The sequence below is a fragment of the Chinchilla lanigera genome, unplaced genomic scaffold, assembly GCF_000276665.1.
Source record: "Chinchilla lanigera isolate Chin_1 unplaced genomic scaffold, ChiLan1.0 scaffold00010, whole genome shotgun sequence".
NCBI classification, from domain to species: domain Eukaryota; kingdom Metazoa; phylum Chordata; class Mammalia; order Rodentia; family Chinchillidae; genus Chinchilla; species Chinchilla lanigera.
The window spans coordinates 36327529-36349444 of NW_004955411.1; the positions used below are offsets into that span (position 1 = coordinate 36327529).

The following is a 21916-nucleotide window of genomic DNA, read 5'->3' on the forward strand; positions in this document are numbered from 1 at the left end:
AAATAAACCAAGTGTTAATCTGAGTGTCTGTGCTCTAAAATAGTTGTTAAAATTCCTTTGATGTTAGTAGTCATCAGATTTCACAGAAACTGTAGGGCCCAGGCTGTCATCACTTGGCCAGGTGTGTGTGTGTGTGTGTGTGTGTGTGTGTGTGTGTGTGTGTGTGTACTTTTTGTTTTTGTTTTTTTGCTACCAATGCTACCAGCTGTAACACTTTAATAATTATTGGTGGAACACCAGGGACTTTTCTCTTAACCACCTGGGGTAGAACGAGTTGAAAGAACTAGTGAGTGAGAGCTCAGAACAGGTCTCTGAAGAGAGGAGAACAACACATTACTAAATCTTTGCAAATTACAAACAATTCAGAGTAAGAATGTTGATATGGTTTATTGTGTGTAGAATCCTCCATAATGGGGTCACCTTGAACCAAAGAAATAAAAAGAGAGAAAGGAGACTTGAAATTAGTGTTCGGGGTGTTTTCCAACAATTTTGAGTTGACCAAGCAAAAACTCAGTTCCACTAGGTCTCAAATGCTACATAATTAAAAGTTCTTGTCATAAAGTCTGACAAACAAGTACTTAAACTGTACAAGCTTTTCTTTTATGTTCCTATTTTTTAAAAAAAAAAAAAAAAACATTTACCTTACCTAGAAGACCTCTAAGTTACAAAGTGAATGAAACTAGCATTCTTTACAATTTCTTTAGCAACCTTTCTTATTGATAATTGACAAATATTTGTTCTTTAGCTATGATGAAATTAAGAGTTGAACCTTGTTTAAGAGATTAGGTAGACAGGCAAGGGGAAACAGTAATTCTCAGGCCCCAGGGTTTCAGACTGACCTATTATCTTGGGCTACAAAGCCATCCTACCTTGTTCCACCATTTAGGTAAACTTTATGTACATATTTATATATAGCTGTGTATGTGTGTTTTTGTTTTGCAGGTCAGATAACCTGTACATATATGTGAATATATGTGTTTCCAAAATTATTAACTGCAGGTATTGTTGAAGATATTTTTTTAAGTTTCTTTTTAAGAAAATATACCCACTGTACAATTTCTATGCTTTTATCAATCAATTAAAAATAAATTTAATTCCCCCAAAGAGAAAATGTAAAATTTTCATCTGGGAGACAATTATGAAAATAAAAAATCAGTCACTCCTCAAAAGAATATTTAGAATTTAGAGTCCAGAACTTTTAGGGTCATTAGAGATATTGTCTTCATGTCACTTTATAAATGAGTCCCCTCTGCCTCAGAAAAAACAAAGGACTTGCCAAAGACCACACAGGCGGTTAGTAAAAGCACCAGAACTAGAACAAAGGTCTCCTAAACCACAGCTCTAGCCTACATTACATATCCCCTGTCAATTCATACACATACTCACATATTTGTACATATACAGTCAGACTCTAAAAACCATACTCACACTGTTTCGATTTTTGTGGTGCTGGGGATTGAACCCAGGGCCTTTTGTATGTTAGGCAAGCACTGTATCACTGAGCTACACACTCAGCCTAATAACACTATTTAGAATCACACTCGTGTGTTGTACAGAGTGGTTTTATTAAAAATCTTTATTATAAGAATAAAGCTTTTATAATTATGTTAAAAAGGGTGTTTAACTATCTGGCTTTAATCCCCTAATACAGAGAAGTCTGTTACACTTATCTAATATTATATCTTAGCAGCTTTGTTGACGTCCTGGGAAGCAGCTGCCGATATCATTATAAATTAATATATGTTTATCTCCTTTGAGATAAGTGAAACACACTCTTAGGAAAGAGTAAACATTTTATTATTTGTACATGGAGCAGTATGGCCTGAGGACACGCAAACATCTGGCTAACTCATAAAAGTAGCCTGTAGCAACAGGAGTGTTTGGTCATTTAACATTTGTTGCTGTATCACCGACTTACATTGTCTACTCACTAAGCATCGTGAGGCCTAGAGTGGACACATCAGACTGTACAAAGGAACATGCCATTCATGGGCACCTTTAGCAGATCTTTGCAAAGCAAGAAATGCAGAGCAGCCTGTCGTTGGGGGCAAATATGCTGCAGAAGAGAGATATGCTGAGAAGCTGCCATGAGTGTCACAGACCAGCATCAACTAAAAGAATGCTGTCAGAACAGGCCCCCAAGCTTGGCATGGCCCCAGTGGTCTGAGACTGGCTGGTATCACAAGGGTACCACCTGAAGGGTGGGCAGAGGCCCCCGGGGAGGAGCCACATACTCTTCCTCTCTGAGCAGGCGCAGCAGGATTTTTTTTTTGTTCTTGGGCCAGCTGTAAACGTGAGTGTTCTGAAGCCAGGTGGGCACATGCTCCTGCAGGAGAGAGAATGACAGGAGCAAAGGTCACTAGAGGAAAAACCTGGATTCCAGATCCCAGGCTTCGTTCCCAAACATCTCTGGCTCTCCCTTCATGGGCGTTTCCTACCAAATTAGCCTGGGAGTAATGTTGTTTTGCTTTTGGAAGGGTTTAGCATGTGAAACACTCTTGGCTTCGGGTGCAAGCTGTAGATCTCATTATGGAAACCACATGTGCACAGCATTTTCTGTCAGTCTCCCAGGCTACCTGCCCTTCACATTTCAATGTGCTTTTCACCACCCTCACATAAAAGGGGTGGGACAGAGGTCACCCAGAGTGATGTGAATTCCCCTGTGACTTCAGGAGATGGATGCCAAGCCTATGGGATTAATCTAACTCATTATCCTTTCACTCTGGCCTGCATTAGAAGGAACCTATCAGACCTTGCTTACCAGGTAAAGGCAGGACCCGAAAGCCTATCATCCTGGGGGCTCAGTTTTTGACTGCTCTTCTGTAGCGGATGTTCTGCTTTGGCCAGACAGATAAGTAGTGGGTAGTTTGTTCAACAGTACTATGTGCCGTGGAGTAAAATAAACCAGAAAAAGGGGAAGGAAGTGCTAGGGCAAGGGTAAAAGGTTTGCAGTTTTAAAAGAAGTGTTTTGGAAAGGAAAGTGTTTAGGAAAGGTCCACTGACAGCTTTGTGTTTGTGCTGTCCAGCCAGATAGATACCTAGCCAGTGCAAAGGTCTGTGGCTGGCATGCCAAGCCTATTCAAAAGCAAGGCCAGTGTGGTTAGAGCAGAGGGAGTGAGAGTGAATAGGTGGTATCCAGAAGTAGAGGGGTCTGTAATAGATACAGGGCCTTGCAAAGTTTTATTTTGAGATGGTTCTTTTGGGAACTGTAGGAGTTTAGAAGCAGCCCCTGGTATAGGTCAGGCATCATGCTGAGTATGGAAGATAGTCACTGAAAAAGACACAGTAACTGTCTTAAGTTCAAAATCTTACATGGTGGCAAAATGTATATATTTCTCTTTTCTAGGCAGTGGTATAGCAATGAGACCCATACTGGGAGCAGTCTGTCCTCAGCTCAGGCAATAAGGCCATTATCTGAAGAGGTTTTAAAAACTGTAATGAAGTAACTAGAAGTTGGACTTTTTTATATCATCATGCTCTGTTAATTTTAAATAATTATTCCCAGCACTCCCACCTCCACCTACATACCATTGACAGGAGATACTATAAGAGCACTCAAGAGAGAGACAGTGAATATACCAGTATAGGGGAAGGGAGGTCTCAAGGGAGTCTAGAGACATGGGATGAAACAGGGATAAGCAAAAGTTTACTAGGCTGACAGAGGGAACAGGAAGGGCAGAGACATGGGGACATGAGAAGACGTGGCATGTGTGAAGGTGTGCTGAAATGGTCCAGTATAACTAAAGCATAGGGCACAAGGCGATAAGACAGAAGACTGAGGAGTGCCCAGTTTTCTTCTGAGGGGCCTCATGCCGAACTCAGAAAGGCAAATGTGATTTTGTAGAGAGTGGGGAAAATCCCACTAAAATTTTCAGCTGGAGAGAGGCAGGTCAGATCAACATTTTAGAGGTTCCTCATGGATAGAGCAGAGGATGTCTAGTATAGGTCAGAGTGGAGACCAGTAAGGTAACTCACTGGTCAGTGAGAGCAGTGAGTCCCTGGGTAAGGGGGTAGAGAAGGCATACTATCACACAGCCTTATGTGTCCCACTCCCATAACTGGAACCTCACTCATCCAGCACAGAGGTCTTATGCAGCCCTGACATCTAGGTATTCTCTAAGGTGAAGCTTGGGGACAGAGTTCAGTTTGCTCTTCTGATTCTCAGTGTGTTTACTTCACCAACGCCTTCCCTTTGCCAGGCCTAGAACATACCCTCCAATGCCCCCAGTGAGTGAGCCTGTCTTCAGATCCTCATATGGATCATAACAGAGCCCATGTAAGTGACTATGCAAATTTAACTCCTATGGTCTACAGCTTTGAGAACTGAACTGTGTACAACAAAATACTATGGGGAACAAGCAGCAGTAATATCCACATCGTCACTCACATGTGCAAGCAATAAGAAGTATCAGTAAATGGTCTCTGATTCTCTCATGAGTTAAAATACAAACTACTTCTTTGTATGTTGTGGCTGTCTGAACAATTAGAGAGCCAGGATCCTGTCAGATAACACATTCAGACCTTTCTGATTTGTGCTGCTAACCTGAGTGATAAAACTTGTTGGTCATTCTGCTAACACCATTATCTCTAAGGACTGACAAAGAGTTGACAAGGTTTTCTTCTTAAAACCCCAATGGCAAACAAACCAGAGCATGAAGTGTAAGACTTTTTGTTTGGTTGGTTGCTTACCTTCTTGGCATTTGGGAAGAGCACAGGGATGAATCTGAAATTCATGCTTCCTTGTTTTATGAACTCAATCTGCATCTGAAACCAAACAAATATGAAGGTTTAACTTTAGGAATGAGGTGTTAGTTGTAGTCACAATAATGCAGGCCCACATAGTATTTTGCTTGCCTTGTTCAATAGCCCACATACTTAGAACCTCAAGCCCTTCTCATTATACACTGTGCCTTACACTCATTTATCAGTCATTTCTCAAAAGTCACATTCTGTGCTAGACTCTGGGTTTTCAGGATTAGGGCACACTCCAGAGTGTGCTGGTGCGGCTTGCATCAGCTCTAGGAGCAAGCCGTGTGCACATCTTCCCAATTTTGTGTTCAGTAACTTCACATTTTATTAGTAGCATGAAATTTCCCATGGTGAGAGTATTTATACCATGGAAATGGGTAAGTGCTACAAATCCAGATTTTTTTTTTTTTGAGAGCTAGTTTAGCAAAATAGCACTGATACTGTTCCTATCCTCCCAAAGACAATAGTCTAGGAGCAGACAGGAAAGAAAATTACCAACCAGAAGGCAGTGTGAAAAGAAGGAACAATGGGGGCTGTCCATTCTGCATCAAGGGTTCTGAAGAACGGTTACAAAGAAGGGATCATTTTGGTGTGGAAAGATTTTTGGTGAGGTACAGGATGGAGTGGGGGAAGGACAGTCTCAGCAGAGCACAGAGAGGAAGCGAGTCTGGAACTGTGGAGAATGTCAGAGTTGTTGGGACAGCTAGCAATCCACTGCAGCTGGAAAGCTGGTGGGCTTGGCAGACAGTAGGGAGACAGTGGGAGAAGCTGGGAGGACAGTTGCGTAGAGCCCAGTCAGCCACGCCTGAGGTTCCCATACCAGTTTAATTCGTTCTCACGCTGTGGTGGCCCAAGAAGATTTAGCTGCCAAGAACTCTATCAAAATCAGAATTTTCAATAGCAAGGGAGTTACAGTCTTCCAAATGCTGAGACCAACACAGAGCTTTCAGTCATCTGATAACAATGAGATGAAGAATTATGTGTTCCCAACCATTGCATCTTATTGATTTTTATAACCAAGAAGTCTCCATAACACATAGTTATAAAAACAGAAGTAAAGAAAGTGACAGTGGTGATGACCTGTTACTGAAATAACCATAGAGACCCCTCACAATCACCCACTCTCATGTACTAACAATCACACAACACAAATCTGCCACAAGGTGTTCTCTCAGGACCACTTCTCTTCAAAAATCAGAAGACAGCTCCAAAAATATACTTTCAAATGCCCCAAGTACTGTGCATCTAACAGTCCTGACCACAACAGCACAGATCAAACACAGGAAAGGAAGGGCAGGGGTCTGCAAGTTAAGTGAAGGATCAGTTTCCTTTCTAACTGCTAGAACTCTGTAGTGTGAAGTCTGGCCTGTCAACAAGGCTACCCAGGGACTAGCCAGTGACAGTTCATTTTTACTGTTTCTTATACTTTCAGATATCGGCATTCTGTGGAGTGTTTGCTCTATGATACAGTTTCTGTCATGGTCAAGCTCTTATCATACCAGGCTTTCTGTTGCCTGCAGGGGACCAAGAAGTCAGCCAGGTGGGCAGGAAGGTTATCTGGCCAATTCAAATCTTTCTATGATGGAGAAGGCCCAAAGCACTGGTGCCCAAGAAACCAAGTTTGGAGACGATGTGTTCACAGCTGGCACAGCCAGCCAAGTTCTGCAGTTGAGACTTGTATTGCTGTCTGGCTTTGCCACACATCAGCAGGGCTAGATAGGCTTCCTCAGGAACTGGTAGGGATCTGGAGCCCTCCTGACACAACAGCTGTGGGATCCTGGGACTGGCAGGTTCTTAGCAATGCAGATAGGACATCCATCAGGTGTTCCGGGGACACGTAGATATGGCATAGTCAAGGGACCACAGAACCCAGAGCCAGCCATTATCTTTTAGGTCAGTTTACTTCTAGAAATACCTTTCTGATCCCTGATCATAGGGATCAGGCTAGGTAACAGTGGAATAGGAGAGAGATTTCCTTCCAGACTCCTAGCCTTACTTTTAACCTCTCCACCTTCCCTGGGCTTTTGCTTTGAGTTGGTTAAGAGCTCAAATGAGCAGTCCACACTTGGCAGATGAAGAGACAGAGACCCTAAAGATCCAAATGGGGACACCCACTTGCCCACCCATCTGCCCTTTTTCTGTGCTCCTGAACCACAGGACAGACCTGGAATTTGCCTTCACTTGCTCAGAGGAAAGTTGACCGTCCTGACACTGGCTGGGTGCTTCCTGTACTGTGCTGCTCTCTGCTTTCTGCCCCACAGACCCACCTTAGTCAGTGATCCTTTGTGCTCACCCCATTGCCCCCGCCTTTATGTAGGGTCACAGCTGAAGTAGAGCTTATAACTTTTAGCTCAGTGGGTTTTTCAAAATCTCAGAATCCTTGGTGAACAGCTTGAGAAATGCAAACCACCCCTGGTTAAGGTGGAAGCCAAGAGCCAGCTCCACCTCCAGGACACATGGGCGCCTGTTAGGGATTCTGCAGGGCAGTTCAGAAGTCACAAGTCTAGCCTGGCTTCCTGGTCAAGCTGAAATGGTCTCCACAGCATCTCTAAAACCATGGAGAGGAGAAAGATTTCTCTGCCATAAAGAGCCAGTTTCAAAGTTGGGTGATATGTTCACTTAAAATGTTCTCAGACATTGAGCAAGTCACATTTCTTCTAAATTTGTCTTACCAGTTTAAATTTGACCAGGCCTCATTCCCCACCTGTCATGAGCTAAGAACAATCCCTTTGATAAGCACCTGAGATGCGTCAGATACTTCACAAACACACTTCATTTCATCTTCACAGTGCTGTGTTAGTGCCCATTTTATGAACAGAGAGACAGAGACATGGGAAGATTGAAAGCAGTTGGGCCACAATCACATTAGGGAATTTGAACCAAGCCTATCGGATGCAGCAGTATGTATCCCTTCCACTCTGTTTTCCTGCCTCTCTGAAAAGGCAGGGGACAGTGGGGCTTGGTAGCACACACCTCTGGGTCAAACACTTTGGAAGGCTGAGGCAGGGGGATTGCAAGTTCAACCCCAGCCTGGGCAACTTGGAGAGACCCTGTCTCAAAATAAAAAGAGAAAAAACGTGGGGTGGCCAGCTGGGGATATAGTCTAGTGTGAAGGTCCTGGGTCCAATCCCCAGCACCACACACACACACACACACACACACACACACACACACCAGGGGACAGAATGTGACTCAGGTGCAGAAGCTCATCCTCTTCACAGTCCTGTCTCCCACCCTCCTAGAATGTCACAGTTAGCAAACAACCAGGCCAGCGTAGCACTGCTTTCCAGAATCACAGCTCCTAGAGGCTGAATATTGTTCTCTTCTTTTACTGATGGGAATGCTGCGTCCTTTCAGAGATGTGGTGACTAAACAAGGGTCTTAAAGGTAAACAGAGCCACAACCCACATCCCCTGCCCTGACACTGGAGGCCTGCTTGGGATTCTTTGCCCAGCACCATGAGCCTTCAGTTGGTCTTCAGTGAAGAAATGGCCTTTCCTGGAGAAAATGCCCTTCCTTAAGGGGCAGGGAGGCCCTATGGTCCCCTCATCACTTACCATTCGATGAATGTACTTAGTATGTAAGCCGTGCTCATCCTCGTCCAGCTGCGACTCAGCGCCTTCCACATCCTGTTTGTATTTGGGGCTGATTGCTACGATTATCATCACTGTTTTCTGTTAATGAGAGGGAGAAAAGCATGTTTATGGAACTGGGAAGTGCGGTCCATTTGGTGACAGCTGGCTGGAAACTGGCCAGCAGGACGATGAGCATCCCCTGACCTGCTCGAGGACTGGAGCCAGGGTCCCCCTCTGTGGAAAGCAGAAGGCATTGGCTCCACTCAGGCACACTCTGCTCTCCACTTCTCTTCGCTGCCTCCCTGCCCAGCTCCTCTCAGATGCGCTGAGCAAATGGCTCAGAGAGAAGCTCTCCTAAGCAGATAGACTTTTGCCCACCATTTTCTACAAGCATCTCTAATATGTCTAATGACAGCCTGAATCACTAAGTTAGTCTGCATTATGGGGAAAAAGCACTGCAGGCTCAGGGATGAAAAGATTCTCCCTCCCTCTCTGCAGCTGGATCTGAGCTGTCAGTTACTGCACTCTCCACTGCCCTGCTTTCCACGTCTGCATTAGCACAGTCAGTAGGAGGAGACCCTTCCACACAAAGCAAACATTAGGCTGCAGACAAAAGGAAAAGCTGCAAAACCCCAGCCTGCTGAGACTCCCGCCCCCACCCCTACTCCCGCCCAAAGAAGCTGCTGTGGACACAGACACACTGGCAGCAATCAATTTCTATCTTGTTAAAGCACAAAGTGTCTCAGTGGCTGGTATAGATTCTGTCAGTGGAAAACAAATCACGGGGCTGCGAGTGGGCGCCTCGGGGGTGGCATGCTGTGCAGCCTGCGAGGCTGCCTGGGAAACCTCTTCAGCCCAGTCCTACAAAACACTTGGGGTGGCCTCAGATTCAATTGAATTCTGCTGCTCCCTCTCCACTCCCTGCCTTCATTTCCTCCTTTCCTATTCTGGTCTAGAAATTGTTTGCTCTGATTGTTATCAACCACCTGTGTCTGGTTTGACCGTTATTTCCTGCCTGGGCATGTCCAGGAGGGTGACCCCATCCTTCCTTTCCAAGTCTCTGCATGGCTTCCAACAACGCAGGCTTTGTTCAGAATTTCTCAGCTTCAGACTCGGGTGGATATGCCAGGGCTTCTCCCATAAAACAGCTTCACAAGCTAATTGTCTTGCTTCCCAGCAAATATTCTCAAAATTTTGGAATATACTTACATCCCGAAGGTAGCGCTCCATCCACTTAATGATATCAATGCCTCGGATTCTATCCTCAAATATGTCAATCTACAAGAAAAAGATGTGGGAATTGGCTCTTAATGAGACACTCTGTCTGGATGCAGAGGCTGAAAAAACACAACAGGCTATATACATTTGCAACTCAAAAAGTTCCTAGTGCTTTTTGCAAGGAAGAACACATAAATCCAAAAAGCAAAACAGAATTTTCATAAAATATTGCCTATCTTGACATTAGTAGGCATTTAAGTATTTAATATCTATAATTAGAATATAGTGGTTCACACTGAATGGATCTGCGGCTATATAAATGTTTTTAAAGGCCTGAGGGACACAGTGTATTAAACTGGATGTAAGCCAGATGCATTATATTTACAGATATCTGAAATTTGAAAGTTTGAAAAGCAAGCATAATTATGTAATTCTGTATGTGTGCTGTACAAATTCTGAGACACAACTGTGGTGTTCTACTTGCATTATTCAGGTCATTATTATATTATTTCCAGTTTCAGTCTATCCATTTCAAAAGGAGTGTATGAAACTTGGAGCCAAGGCAAGGAACAGTAGCCAAAACAATCATTGAAATAGTAGTGAAAAGGTTTATGGTGGAAGTCAAGAAGAACTCTTGGGACTTCATAAGACTTGTATTTAGTATCAGTCTTCAAGTCTTTGAAGGGGTATTCAAAGAAAAGAAAACTCTAATCAGTTATTTTCTATTTTACAGATGACCAAACGGGAAAGCCTTTTGGGGCTCAGACTTGTAGTGAGGAGTGTGTGTGTGTGTGTGTGTGTGTGTGTGTGTGTGTGCAAGGGACTCTTGATTAGAAGAGAGATCATATACTGGGTGACTCGGAGAAAGGGTTATTTGATTCAGCCATTCTGCTGCCAGATTAATTGTCATGAATATCACTTTGCCATTTAAGACTAATCGGGACAAGTCCCAGCCATCATCAAGCCTCCTACCTCTTAATGCCATGTGATCTGTCTCCTTTACTCCCCTTATTGGTGTCCCGTGCATGCTAAAAACACAATACAAACCCCCTACCCTGCGAATACCTCCCATACATTAACCTCCTCCTCTTCACTTCACCAACCTCTCCTCCCGCTATGACCACTAGTGTACTATACAATTAACACATTATGACATTCTTTCAGTTACTAAAAGTCTTGGGGCTTTGTAGTCATCCCGCCTCAAATTCCCCATGAAGGAATCCATTCCACTTGATGTATCCATAGGGGACAGAGGATCCTGACACATCAATACTAGCATAGCTGTCCAGGATGGGCTCTGTGATTCCATCTCAAGGCTTCATAAGATGAGGGTCAAGGACAGATTTAAATTCTGCCTAAATAGTCCCTGATTGTTAAGGTCAAAAAAGCTGGGCTCTTCTCCAGTGACAATCAGTATATTTGAAAAAGATGAAAGGTAAAATCTCTGTGGAAATGTTGACCTTGTGTCTTATGCATTGATTTTATGTCACCATTACCATACTACTTTCTTACTCCAGAAATGACAAAATGAAATCTTAGACTCTCTGTAGTCATGCAGTTAGGATGTGTAAGTTATAGGCATATTTTTAAACTTTTTGACATTCTCATTTTAAAAAAATTATAGAATAAAGAAAACTTCAAATAAAGATTGTTAAACAGTGTTAAGTAACCTCTTTTTCCTCTATTTTTACTCCTCTTTATTCTTCAACATTCTTATTCATCTACTGTGAATTTTTCACTACTCAATAGAATTTACTCTTACTAAATACCTAGAAGAGGCCTCTGGGAGGGAAAAGAAGTGATCTCAGTGTTTGAGGAAAGCCAGCCCTCTGAGTAGTGTCCTGTGGTATTTTGTTTATCGTAAAGAAAAACTTACATGGCTTCAAGCTGTGCATTTTCAGGGGACAGGAGGAGTATGCACTTGAGATTGCTTGGACCAAGATCACAGTGGACCTGCAGGGCTGGGTTAGTTCTGCTTCCCCTAGATCAAGGTGTAGAAGGGCAGCTTTGTGTGGTGGGGGACCCAGGTTACCAGGGTTCTACTTCAAACCTCAAATCCAGTGCAGAACAAAAGGACCTTGTTAAACAAGCAGGTGACAGTGGGGAGGTCTGCAGCTTCCCGCATCACAGGGAGCACAACTGGTGAGAAGGGACAAAGGTACAAAGCATAACAAGAGCCTGGCTTTTCCTCCAGGACAGGGGCCGGCTGTCTTTATGGTCAGCATTAGCAGCATTCTTGCCCCTTGGAGGTAGTCAGGGTCATACAAAAAGCATATGGGGGAAAATGCTGGGGACTTTGGGTAGTTTAAAATTTAGAAAATAATGACCTAAATCCATAAACACTTAGTTGAGAATCACATAAATCTGTGAAGCATCAGCTATTTATCCTTTATCATATGCTTTTCTTGTCACTGTACTTCAACTGTTCAGTTTTCTCTTTGGACAAAATACTTACCGCAGTTTGGAAGCCATTTACCAACAAAAAGTTCACTAATTTCACCACCTCCATAGCTGTGTCCATAGAATAAGTGATAAAGACTTTACCTAAGAGAAAAATTTCACATTTATTAGAAAACAGTTGAATTATTCTGTTCTACATAATACTTCTAAGTCATATGCACTGTCTTTTATCCATCTGGTGTTGTAAGGGAAACCTTGGGGTGAGTGTTGCAAGAGCAGACACCCTCAGCTGTGGGAACTGCTGTCTGCAGGGCACGGCTCTTCAGGCTGGAGGGGCTCTGGCCTGTGCCAGGGAGTGCAGACTGCTCAGGGTGAAGGGACAGAGGGAAGCAATGACAGACAAGCCTCAGTGGTCTGAAAAATCACATGAAGTATTAGCAACAACAACAACAACAACAACAACTAAAAACCCATGGCCTAGAACTTGTGGTCCTTAAGCTCAAGCCACAGATTGGTTTCTTAAAGACATCTGGCATGGTGCCCAAGGAAAATACTCTCAAAGCAGGCCGGAAATGAAGCCTTGCTAAGGGGCCACCTAGAGATGCCCTCTTTTGATCTCATGATGTTCTCTGCTGCCCTGAACTCTTCTTGACTGACAAGTGGGGGCACAGTGAGAAAGCAGTTTCTTCCCTGATCTACTCACTTTTGGAGAAAGGCCAGGAAATTGGAGTAGAGTAACAAACAGCTCAGAAGTATTGGTAAAACTTCAGTAGCTTCAGAGAAACAGAAGCTTCAAGGAGAGAAACCACCTCAGGGCAGACCAACATCACAGACTCCACTCTCATCCCCAGGCCAGCTTAGAGCCCCAGACAGTACTGTTGGAATAAGCTTGCCCCAGCCAGGAAGAGAAGCTGAGTTTTCTCAGGCTAAAACTTTTGGGGAAATCATCTGGCTAGCATTTTAATGTGAGAGATGAAGGATTTCTGTATGTTGGCTTTTAGTGTGGAATGGACTAGGTAAATCTCAAGGGCCTCCCCAGGACACAGGGTAGAGAAGAAGGAGAGTAGAAGAGAAAATATATATTTGGATGTATTCATCTATGCTTAGATCCCTGTTTTTAAAAACACATCTCTCAAATGGAAGAGTATAGAATGGCCACATTAACTCATTTAAGCAGCCAGGTGTATTGATAGCACACTACTTCTTCTCTATACCTACTATTCACCCAGTTCCTATGAAAATAGGGTTATGCCCCCTTTATAGGTTATGGTAAGATAGATATGCCCTGTAGACTGACACTGGGACTTTTCCATGCATGACAGAAAAGCTCAAAATAAACTGCATAAGATTAAAATGTTCAGAAATAAATGTTCAAATGAAAACAATGGATCATTGTCATAGAAATCCTTCAGAGTTGTAAATGATGAAAGAGCATAGATCACCCAACAGGTATTAGCAGATTCAAAGGGCTTCATGTCAAGTTTGGCTCAGAGTTTCCCAGATTTGAAAAGAGATTATTAGAATTACCTGAGCTTCTCTAGGAAGCAGAATGGATAAGAAATCCACAAATAGTGGCTGTTTTCTTAAGATTTCTGGAGTTAACTATTCTGACTGACCTTATTCTGAGAACATTTTGGTGATATTTCAACATTTCTGTTTCTGGCAGCAAAATATGGAAAAAGAATCATCACCTGACACTTGGTGGAATGTTTCTTTAAATAAAAGGCTTAGTTTGCATTTGGTTGTGAAGCAGTATGGCAAATGTGAGACTGTTTTTTTCCAAACAAGATTGCTCATTCCTACAGGAAATGACCTTGTTCTTGATAGCTGCTGCTAATTTATGGTAAGACACTAGGTTTCTGTCCAGTACCGCATAGACATCCAATCAATTTACCCAGGGAGAAGTCCACCTAGGAGCACCGTTTAGAAGAGGAAAAAGGCATTGGGTTATTTGTTGTAGGAGTATGTGTTGAAGAAAATCTAGTGGTAAGCAGTTTGTGAGTATTACTGGTGGTGTCAGAATTGCTAAAAACAGTCATACAAAATGCTGGTTACTTTTCAAGCAAAAGCAATAAAATAAATCTTCACTGTGTATGTGAGAAATAGCTGAGGATACAGATGAATGATCAGGAAGTATTCTCAAAGTACAAAACATGAACAGAAGAAGGAGAAAACTGCATTGCAGACTTACGCAATTCTTCTGGCAAATTGCTTGTTTTTAGAGTTCCTCGGGGTAAAGGGTTACTAGGGGGTCTAGGCACAGCAGCTGGGAATGGAGCCTGGGGAACCTGTGGTCTCAGCTCTTCAGGGTGTTCAGAGGACTCCTCAGGAGCTCCAGCCCCATTAGGTGGCTGGTGATGCAGTTGGTCCCTGGAAAGGAAGACATTTACAGTAAATTTTCATTTTTCTACAAACACATACCTTGGAGACAGAACGTCTTTTAAAATCACGGGAAGATACCAGTGCATGATCTCACTCCTCTGCCTCCATTTCCTCTCTGACAGAAAAGAAAGAGGGCTGCTCCATGGAGTTTCTGTCAACAAGCAGTTCAGCTGGCTGCCATATGTAAGGACTTGTGTGAGGAGTCGAAGAAGAAAGCAGGATTTGATTTCTGTATTCAAGAACTATCTAATTGGAAAAATAAGTCCTATGTACAGGGCAGGCAAGGTCATCAACAAACAAAGGAGCATGATGAGTGACATAGGTTGCAGTTGTAGGCATTCAGATGAAAAAGATGTGACTTTTAGCTCATGATAGATAACATTTAATCATGTGTCAAAACGTAAAAAAGGCCATGTAGGTTTAAAAGTATTTCTGTTGTTAATATATGAATGAAAATCTGATTTAGAAGAAGCCTTAAAAGAAATTACCATCACACTGCAACATGGTATCTGTGTTAGTATTTTGTCAGTCTTCCCACGAGCATTCTGTGAGGACGTACAATCCGATGCACTTGTGTGAGGTTTGGAAGGAAGAAGGAGATGAAAATCATACTTCTGACACTTCTTACGCTGCATGCAGTCATGAGGTGCTAGTTTTCCTCAGAAGCATCCCAGTATCCCATTAACGGATTTCTAAATGTCAAGGGAAAGACATGAGTGTCCATCTTTTGCCACTGTGGGTCTAGCAGGCACAGAATGGATCTACCCGCTGCAGTGGCCACAGCAGTGTCAGCTCTCTGATTCCTCACCTTCCTGAGTGTGCTAAAGGAGGCAGCCTCTTTGGTGATCTTGTTTTGTGGACTTGTTCTAGGATCAGTCCCTGAAGCCCAGTCTAGAGGTTGCTCTTCCAACCTCCAGTAATTCTCTAAGTACCCAATTCTCTATATTAAAACCCTTTCTGCCTAAAACAGCTAGAATTGTTTCTGCTTTCTGTAACTGAGTCCTAACTGGTATGGAGACTAAAATTGTAACTGTAATGTTTAATTTCATCAAAAACAATTCTGAACCAAATGTGGCCATATGTTAACATTTTAAAAATCTGGATAGTGGGAACATGGATTGGATGCTTGTTATTTGTTGTATGTTTGAAACTGTTTCATACTGAAAAACTTTTAAATGGCTTGATTACAGATTTATATGTATGCCCAATTTTTGTAGATTATTGGTTATGCTTTCATGTTTTTACTCAAGGATAATAAAAGATTCAAGTTCGTATATAACAGGATTTAAAATAATATCTCAATTATACTATATTTCTAAAATATGAATGTTTATGGAGGTTATTTTCTTTATATTTTTGTTAATATAATAAAATAATTCCTATAAAATACACTTGCATCTAATGGAGACCCAGTTTCTTATTTTTTTGCATTAGACCCTTTTCAATACAAAGTTGCTTAGTTGTTACAAAAGATGATGGCTCACTTGTTAAAGAAATGTGCAGGCTGATAATATAAAAAAAATTTCCATGTAAGAACTACATCATAGAGATTAATGGCAGAGTAAACTTTCTGTAGTGAAGTTCTCTTTTGAATTATCAGTAAGAGAAGAATTAAATTCTTTACCTGAACTCATTTTTCATTATCTTAAAATGATAAAATAAATCAAGGAGACCACAGTAGATTTAAATTGATGCTACGAAACCAATTTCTCTGCTCTATCTTCACCACTCTTCTGTAAATCTAAAATTATTTCAAAATAAACCTATTTTAAAAATTACAGTTGCTTCCCCTATTCAGCACCAAACTTATTTCATAATTCATAAGGATGCTTAAATTTGGTTTCTTTGTTTTCTTGGAATTTGAGATATTTCCTCCATAAAAGTGATTATCCCGCTGTAAAATCACATTTTCCTTAATTCTATTATTGAGAATTTATGTGTTTTTGTTTTAGAAAAACAAGGGATCTGTCTGGAAAGAAAATATGAGGGCTTATGGATTTTCTAGTAAAGGGAAAAACAGGCATGTACCTTATTTACCACTGTTAAAATGGGCTTTTAAAAAAGCTAATTATTAATTTCTATATTTCTGAAAAGTCTACTTTAATAGTGTCTTCACATATGATTCTGTCCTATAAAAACAGAATAGTTTTAGTTTGAGTGACATGTGAAAGTTGTACTTCAACAAGAACAAACATTTCACCCACTTTCTTTCTAATTGCGTCATAAATTAGGGAGCTCCATTTACACAAATCTTTATATTTTAGATCCATAAATTAAGAGAAAAGAAAAACTTGAAGAAGAGTCAAAAAAGAGCAAGAAAGAGGAGAGGATGCTATGGTTGGGTGTAATCTGGGTGTTCCATATCGGTTCTGTGTTGGCAGCCTGGTCCTCAGCATGGTGGTGTCGGGAGGTCTTGTGCAGCCTCTGAGGGAAAAATTAGGTCATGAGGGTACTGCCTTTGGAAAGAACTGATGTACTTCTGGGACCCTGAGTGATTCTCACAAAGACAGATATAAAAATGTAAGCTAAAAAAGCTTACCATTGACCTGAACAGACAGAGCTGTGTAGCTTGATCTTTCAACCTCCAAAACTATGAGCTAAATAAACATCTTTCCTTTATAAAGTACCCGGCTTCAGATATTTTATTATAGTAACAGAAGACACTAATACAAAGGGTTAAGACAATTAAAGTCAGGAAAAGCTGGGATTGTTTTTCTGGAAGAAGCATAGGAGAGATCCAGTACTAGTATTCAACATGTGTGAATGTTTTTATTAGAAGATAAAATAACAGGTTATTTTAAATTTCTATTGGGAAGTAATTAAACTTTAAAATTTCAAGTAAAAAATAGGAAGAAACCAAAGATATGAAGAACTTGCTCAAAGTGGAAGTTAGTCATAGTAAAACTAAAAATCAATTTTGTGAACTAAACATTTAGATAATCTGAAAGTAAAAGGAGATGGAACTTACAGAGCATTTTCAGAGCTTTCCCTTGAAGAGAATTTGACTAGTCACTAGTGGCTTTACATGCTGGTAAAGAGATGCTTGTCAACCAGCTTCCATTTCTTTCTGACCTGAAAAGTTTATAGTGAGTGTTCTACTGTGTGACTGTCTCTAACCTGGGTAGCAAGCCTACAGAGAATTTTGATACATCTTGGTTTCATTGGCACAATTCTTCCTCATGTTAGAAATCTGTGAAGGTTGGCCCTGCCATACTTACTGGTACCTTGGAAGCCCTGGGAAGGAACAGTCTCTCCCCCCAGGCCTCTCTTCTTGGATCTGTGGGCTGGGATAATTCAGCAAGACCTTTTGTACTGGGTGCAGGCCTCTCACAGTTGCTCCAGGGAGGGGCTGCCCAGGCACAGTTGGCCGGATCACTTGCTGGTAGGCTGCTCGAGGGTAATCATGGCCATCTATAGGTGAAAACAAGAACAGGGAAGACTGACAAGCTCCTTTGTGTGAAAGGAGAGGTAAATTCAGTTGTCTGATACCAGTAGAAAGGTCCAGATACCAGTCACCAACTCTATGATATTTGCCATATTTCTGTACTACTACTTACTTGATAGTTTTCATGAAACTGATTTCATTTTTTTTTTAAATAAATACATCTCTGAAGTCATGATTTTGGTATTCTAATTAGACAGCTCAAAGAACTTTAAAAAAAAATTATAAAGACTCCTATTTTAATAAGATATTTAGGATAAGCCAAGCATGAAGGGCTTCTCTCATATCGTCATTCCTACTGTAATTTCCCAAGTATCTAGAACCCAAGTCTAGAAAAATTTTCCCTATGCTAGATACGGAATTGCTATTTTTGCCTTTCTTCTCCCTAAGGGGGCACACGCACACACCACACACACGCACATGTACACATGCAGCTATTCCCTCCTATGAAGAAGTAAATGAGTGAAAACTTGGTTCATTTTTAGTTTTGTTTTTTGAGACAGGGTCTTTCTTTGTAGTTCAGCCTTGAACTCACTATGTAACCCAGGCTGGCCTGGAACTCACAGTATTCTCCTGCCTCAGCCTCTCAAGTGCTGGGATCACAGGCGTGCCTCATCATGCAGCGTTTTTCCTCTTCATTCTCATCAGGGGTTTGTGTAAGCAGGACTTACTGTGTCACTAAGCATCACACCACCATATGGACAAAGCTCAGTAAATGAGTGAAGCCTGGATATGTAGTAACAAAGCTGACCTACATGTGGAAGCAAAGCCACTTCAGACTGCACAGCCTGCTTACTAGGTCTTGGGTCTCCTAGATTGTCTACTTGTCTGCTGTATCTTTTTTTTTTTTTTTTTTAAATCAATGTCTCCCTCCAGAAGTAGGGAGAAAGAGAGGTCCAAGAGGAGAAATTGCCCGTGGCCGTGAAAGCTTTTCCAGGGGAGGAGCTGAAAATGACTCAAGTGAAGTTTTTTATGTTTGGAGCCATTTTTGCTTTCCATATCCATTAATGAGGGGCTAATAATGTTTTATTTGCTTAAAAGGACTACCAAGCAATAATCACAAGGTTTGTTTCTTTTCCAGAAAGCAGATGTTAGTGCTGTTAATCAAAAGCCTTTGAATCAAGGTCATATGATTTCTAGCAGATTATTTCCCGCACACATGTTTTTGTCTCATAGCAACAAATCATATCATCAAAATCACTAAGGCATGTGGGCTAAGTGTTTGATTAGCTGGAACTTCATTTCTGAAATGGCCACCTGTGGTAAAAAAGTTATACCAGTTTATGTGAGCAGATGAAAATAATGTACCTCATTGATTTTTTAAAATTAGGGTACTCACAGTATAGTCTATGCTGTCCTTTCATTGTTTAAAACAAAGAAATATTAACTATCAGAGGTCAATCCAAAATCAGACTCCTCTTTTTTGCCATACCGGTGGTAGAACCCAGGGTCTCACACACTCAGCAAGTGCTCTACAACTGAGCTATTCCCCCATCCCTTTTTGTTTTGTTTTGAGACAAACTCTCAGTAAGTAGCTTCCCAGGCTAGTCTTGATCTTGTGATCCTCCTGCCTAAGCCTCCTAATTCTTGAGTACCTGGGATTATAGGCATGCGCCACCACAGCAGCAAGCTTTCCCTTTTGTAAATGGAAACTTGACTGGTTTTGTCTGGAAATTTGGCTGGTTATGTGCAAAAATTGCTAGGTAAAAAAGTATACTAATGAGGCAAGTAACTATCTTTTATTTTAATCATTCTGTTCCATTATCATGACCAAGGCTTGCTGGTCTAGTTGGGTACTATATAGAGTAATGGTTAACATTTTTTTTTTTTTTTTTGGTTTTTCTCTGGTACCGGGAACCGAACTCATGACCTTGCGCTTGCCAGGCAGGCGCTTTGCCACTGAGCTAAATCCCCAGCCCCGGTTAACATTTATTGATTGCTAGCTATATGTCAAATACTGTTTTAGGTTCCTTATTCAGGATTAGAAAACCCTTTCTGTTTTCCTAAAAAAGTAGTTGAACTCAGAATAGTATCAGATTCCCCAGCATGGCCCTTGCATCCTCTGTCCTCTAGCACATCGTTGTCTCACTGCTTCCCCTCCTCCAGCCTTGCTGCCTTGCTCTTGATACCTTAACACCATTAAGCTCCTTTGACCTCTTGTCCTTTAGGTTCAGCTCAGTTTTCTCTTCAAAGAGTTATTTTCTGTCCAGCCTGGTTTTAGTTTTGGTTTTTGAGATAGGGTCTTTCTTTGTTCAGGCTGGCCTTGAACTCACTGTGGCCCAGATTGGCTCTAACTCACAGTGATCCTCCTGCCTCAGCCTCCTGAGTGCTGGGATTACAGGCACCTGGCTAGCCTGTCTATTAGTGTCTGTTCCAACACCTGGTTCTTTTCTTTATAGCATATATAATTGTCACTTCATGTGTTAATTTCTACTTCTTTCCTGTCACCCCAGTAGACTGTGAACTCCATAAAAACAAAGTCAGTGTTGTTCTATTTACCACTGTGTGCTGTGGCTAGAAATGGCCTAGCAAATATTTGTTGAATAAATTGATAAGTGAAGGACAGGTTCTGCTTCCAAATTCCATTTTCCTCCATTCTTTCTTCCTTCTCAGACAATTAAATGTGGGTGTTCCAAAGTTTGATTCACAGACTTTATTCATGACTACAGGTCACTCCTTTTCCCAGGAAGTAGAGAACAGATTTCTTTTTATTCATTCAACAAATATTTATAGAATCCCTATGGCTAGGCACTTTGTGAACAAAGATAAATAAAATACAGTTTTGAATAGCTCAAAATAAATGGGGAGAGAATGAGAGAAATCTGTGAGTCTGTGGGCGTCTGTTTTTAAACACAAACCCACACTAGCTAGCATGTGAGAAGGGTTAGGGATGTAAGTCGGCAGCCACCTACTTGAAAATCACTGCTCAAAAATAGCTTCCCACAGACTTGTCCACAATGCCTAACATTCCATCAAGAGAGTTTTTACTCTGTGAGAGATGGAAGGTGGGTGACATGACAGACAGATGATTTGTTAGCATGGTGACTCCTCAGTTCTGAGATGCTGTTAATCACACAATAGAAGAGAAAATCTTGCACAGTCCTAAGTGGGCACCTAGGACTACATGTTATTTGTAATTTCTATGATCCCTCTTGGCCTGAGTACACAGGATCTTCATGTCCTGGGCCTTTACCACTTGGAATTTGTTGACCAAATCCTAAATGAGGTTTTCCATTTATCAATGCAAACATTCAACATTTTTCTTCCTTATTAAGAATGGTATTAAAGGAGTTTATGAGAGAGGAAATAAAATCTGATTTTTCAAGTTGTCAAAAAACATCAAGATAAAATGCAATCAGGTTAGCCAGGAAATAAAATGGCCAGCAAACTATTTATTACAGGCGCTCCCACAGCTGCAAGCAGCTGGGGCTCCTGCAAGACAACTCCTTCCTTTGTTATTTCTTCTCTCTGGTTTATTTTTTCCTTTCTTTAATTGTGCGTGCATTCTAGCATGCAAGTAATCACATTTTTGGTCCTTGGGAGCTATGGTCTCCTGTGTGTACCCATAGCTTTATGGTATTGTGTCCCTGACAGAGAAAATAAGACTTCTATAATAAAATAAAGGCTTGTTAATTTCTTCTTTTTTCCTCAGTATATTTGCACTGTGGGTTTTATTTGATTGCATGACTCTGAACTCCACCGGTGACCTTCAGTAGAAGGATTTCAAGGTAGCAGAGGCCGACTTCTCCTGGGGATGTGGAGAAAACGAGTTATTCCATTTCTCATTTTTATCTGCTTTGAAAACTTTGTTTTCAATATGAAAGGGGTGGCCAGCAACCATTTTTGTTTTAACTTGCAGAAATCTAAGCTGTGCCATTTGCATGGCAATCATTATTTATTTATATATTCATTACCAGGCAAGGAGGTAATGCTGTTCTAAAGCTGAGTAGAACGACGTAGCCATGGCTTCCACTGCACGAGCATCCCTCTGGTGAACAGCTCTTCTGAAGCAGTTTTGTTGGCAATTAAGTGCAGTTATAGCCCTGACATGAAACTAAGCATTTATATGCCTGCTTTGAATGCTTAAAATCTGCGCCAGCGAGAAGAATCTGAAAGCAGAGGTGCATTCTGCAGGGCTGGGCTTCAGGGT

General features: G+C 41.5%; 1 protein-coding gene across 2 annotated transcripts in view; it reads right to left on the reverse strand.

The window, feature by feature from the left end:
* Window positions 1-623: 623 nt before the first annotated feature.
* Window positions 624-21916, reverse strand: part of Traf3ip2 (TRAF3 interacting protein 2) — a 35463-nt gene continuing 14170 nt past the window's right edge. Inside the window, exons 3-9 of one of the 2 annotated variants that reach the window (XM_005377909.2) lie at window positions 17549-17735; window positions 14134-14312; window positions 11998-12086; window positions 9534-9602; window positions 8307-8423; window positions 4690-4764; window positions 624-2326 (exon numbers count right to left, since the gene is read on the reverse strand). In XM_005377909.2, coding sequence (XP_005377966.1) covers window positions 2180-2326; window positions 4690-4764; window positions 8307-8423; window positions 9534-9602; window positions 11998-12086; window positions 14134-14312; window positions 17549-17735 — 863 coding nt within the window. In that variant the 3' untranslated portion in view covers window positions 624-2179. Of the gene's footprint in view, window positions 2327-4689; window positions 4765-8306; window positions 8424-9533; window positions 9603-11997; window positions 12087-14133; window positions 14313-17542; window positions 17736-21916 lie in introns of both variants that reach the window. The other variant, XM_013510877.1, reaches the window with a different exon arrangement.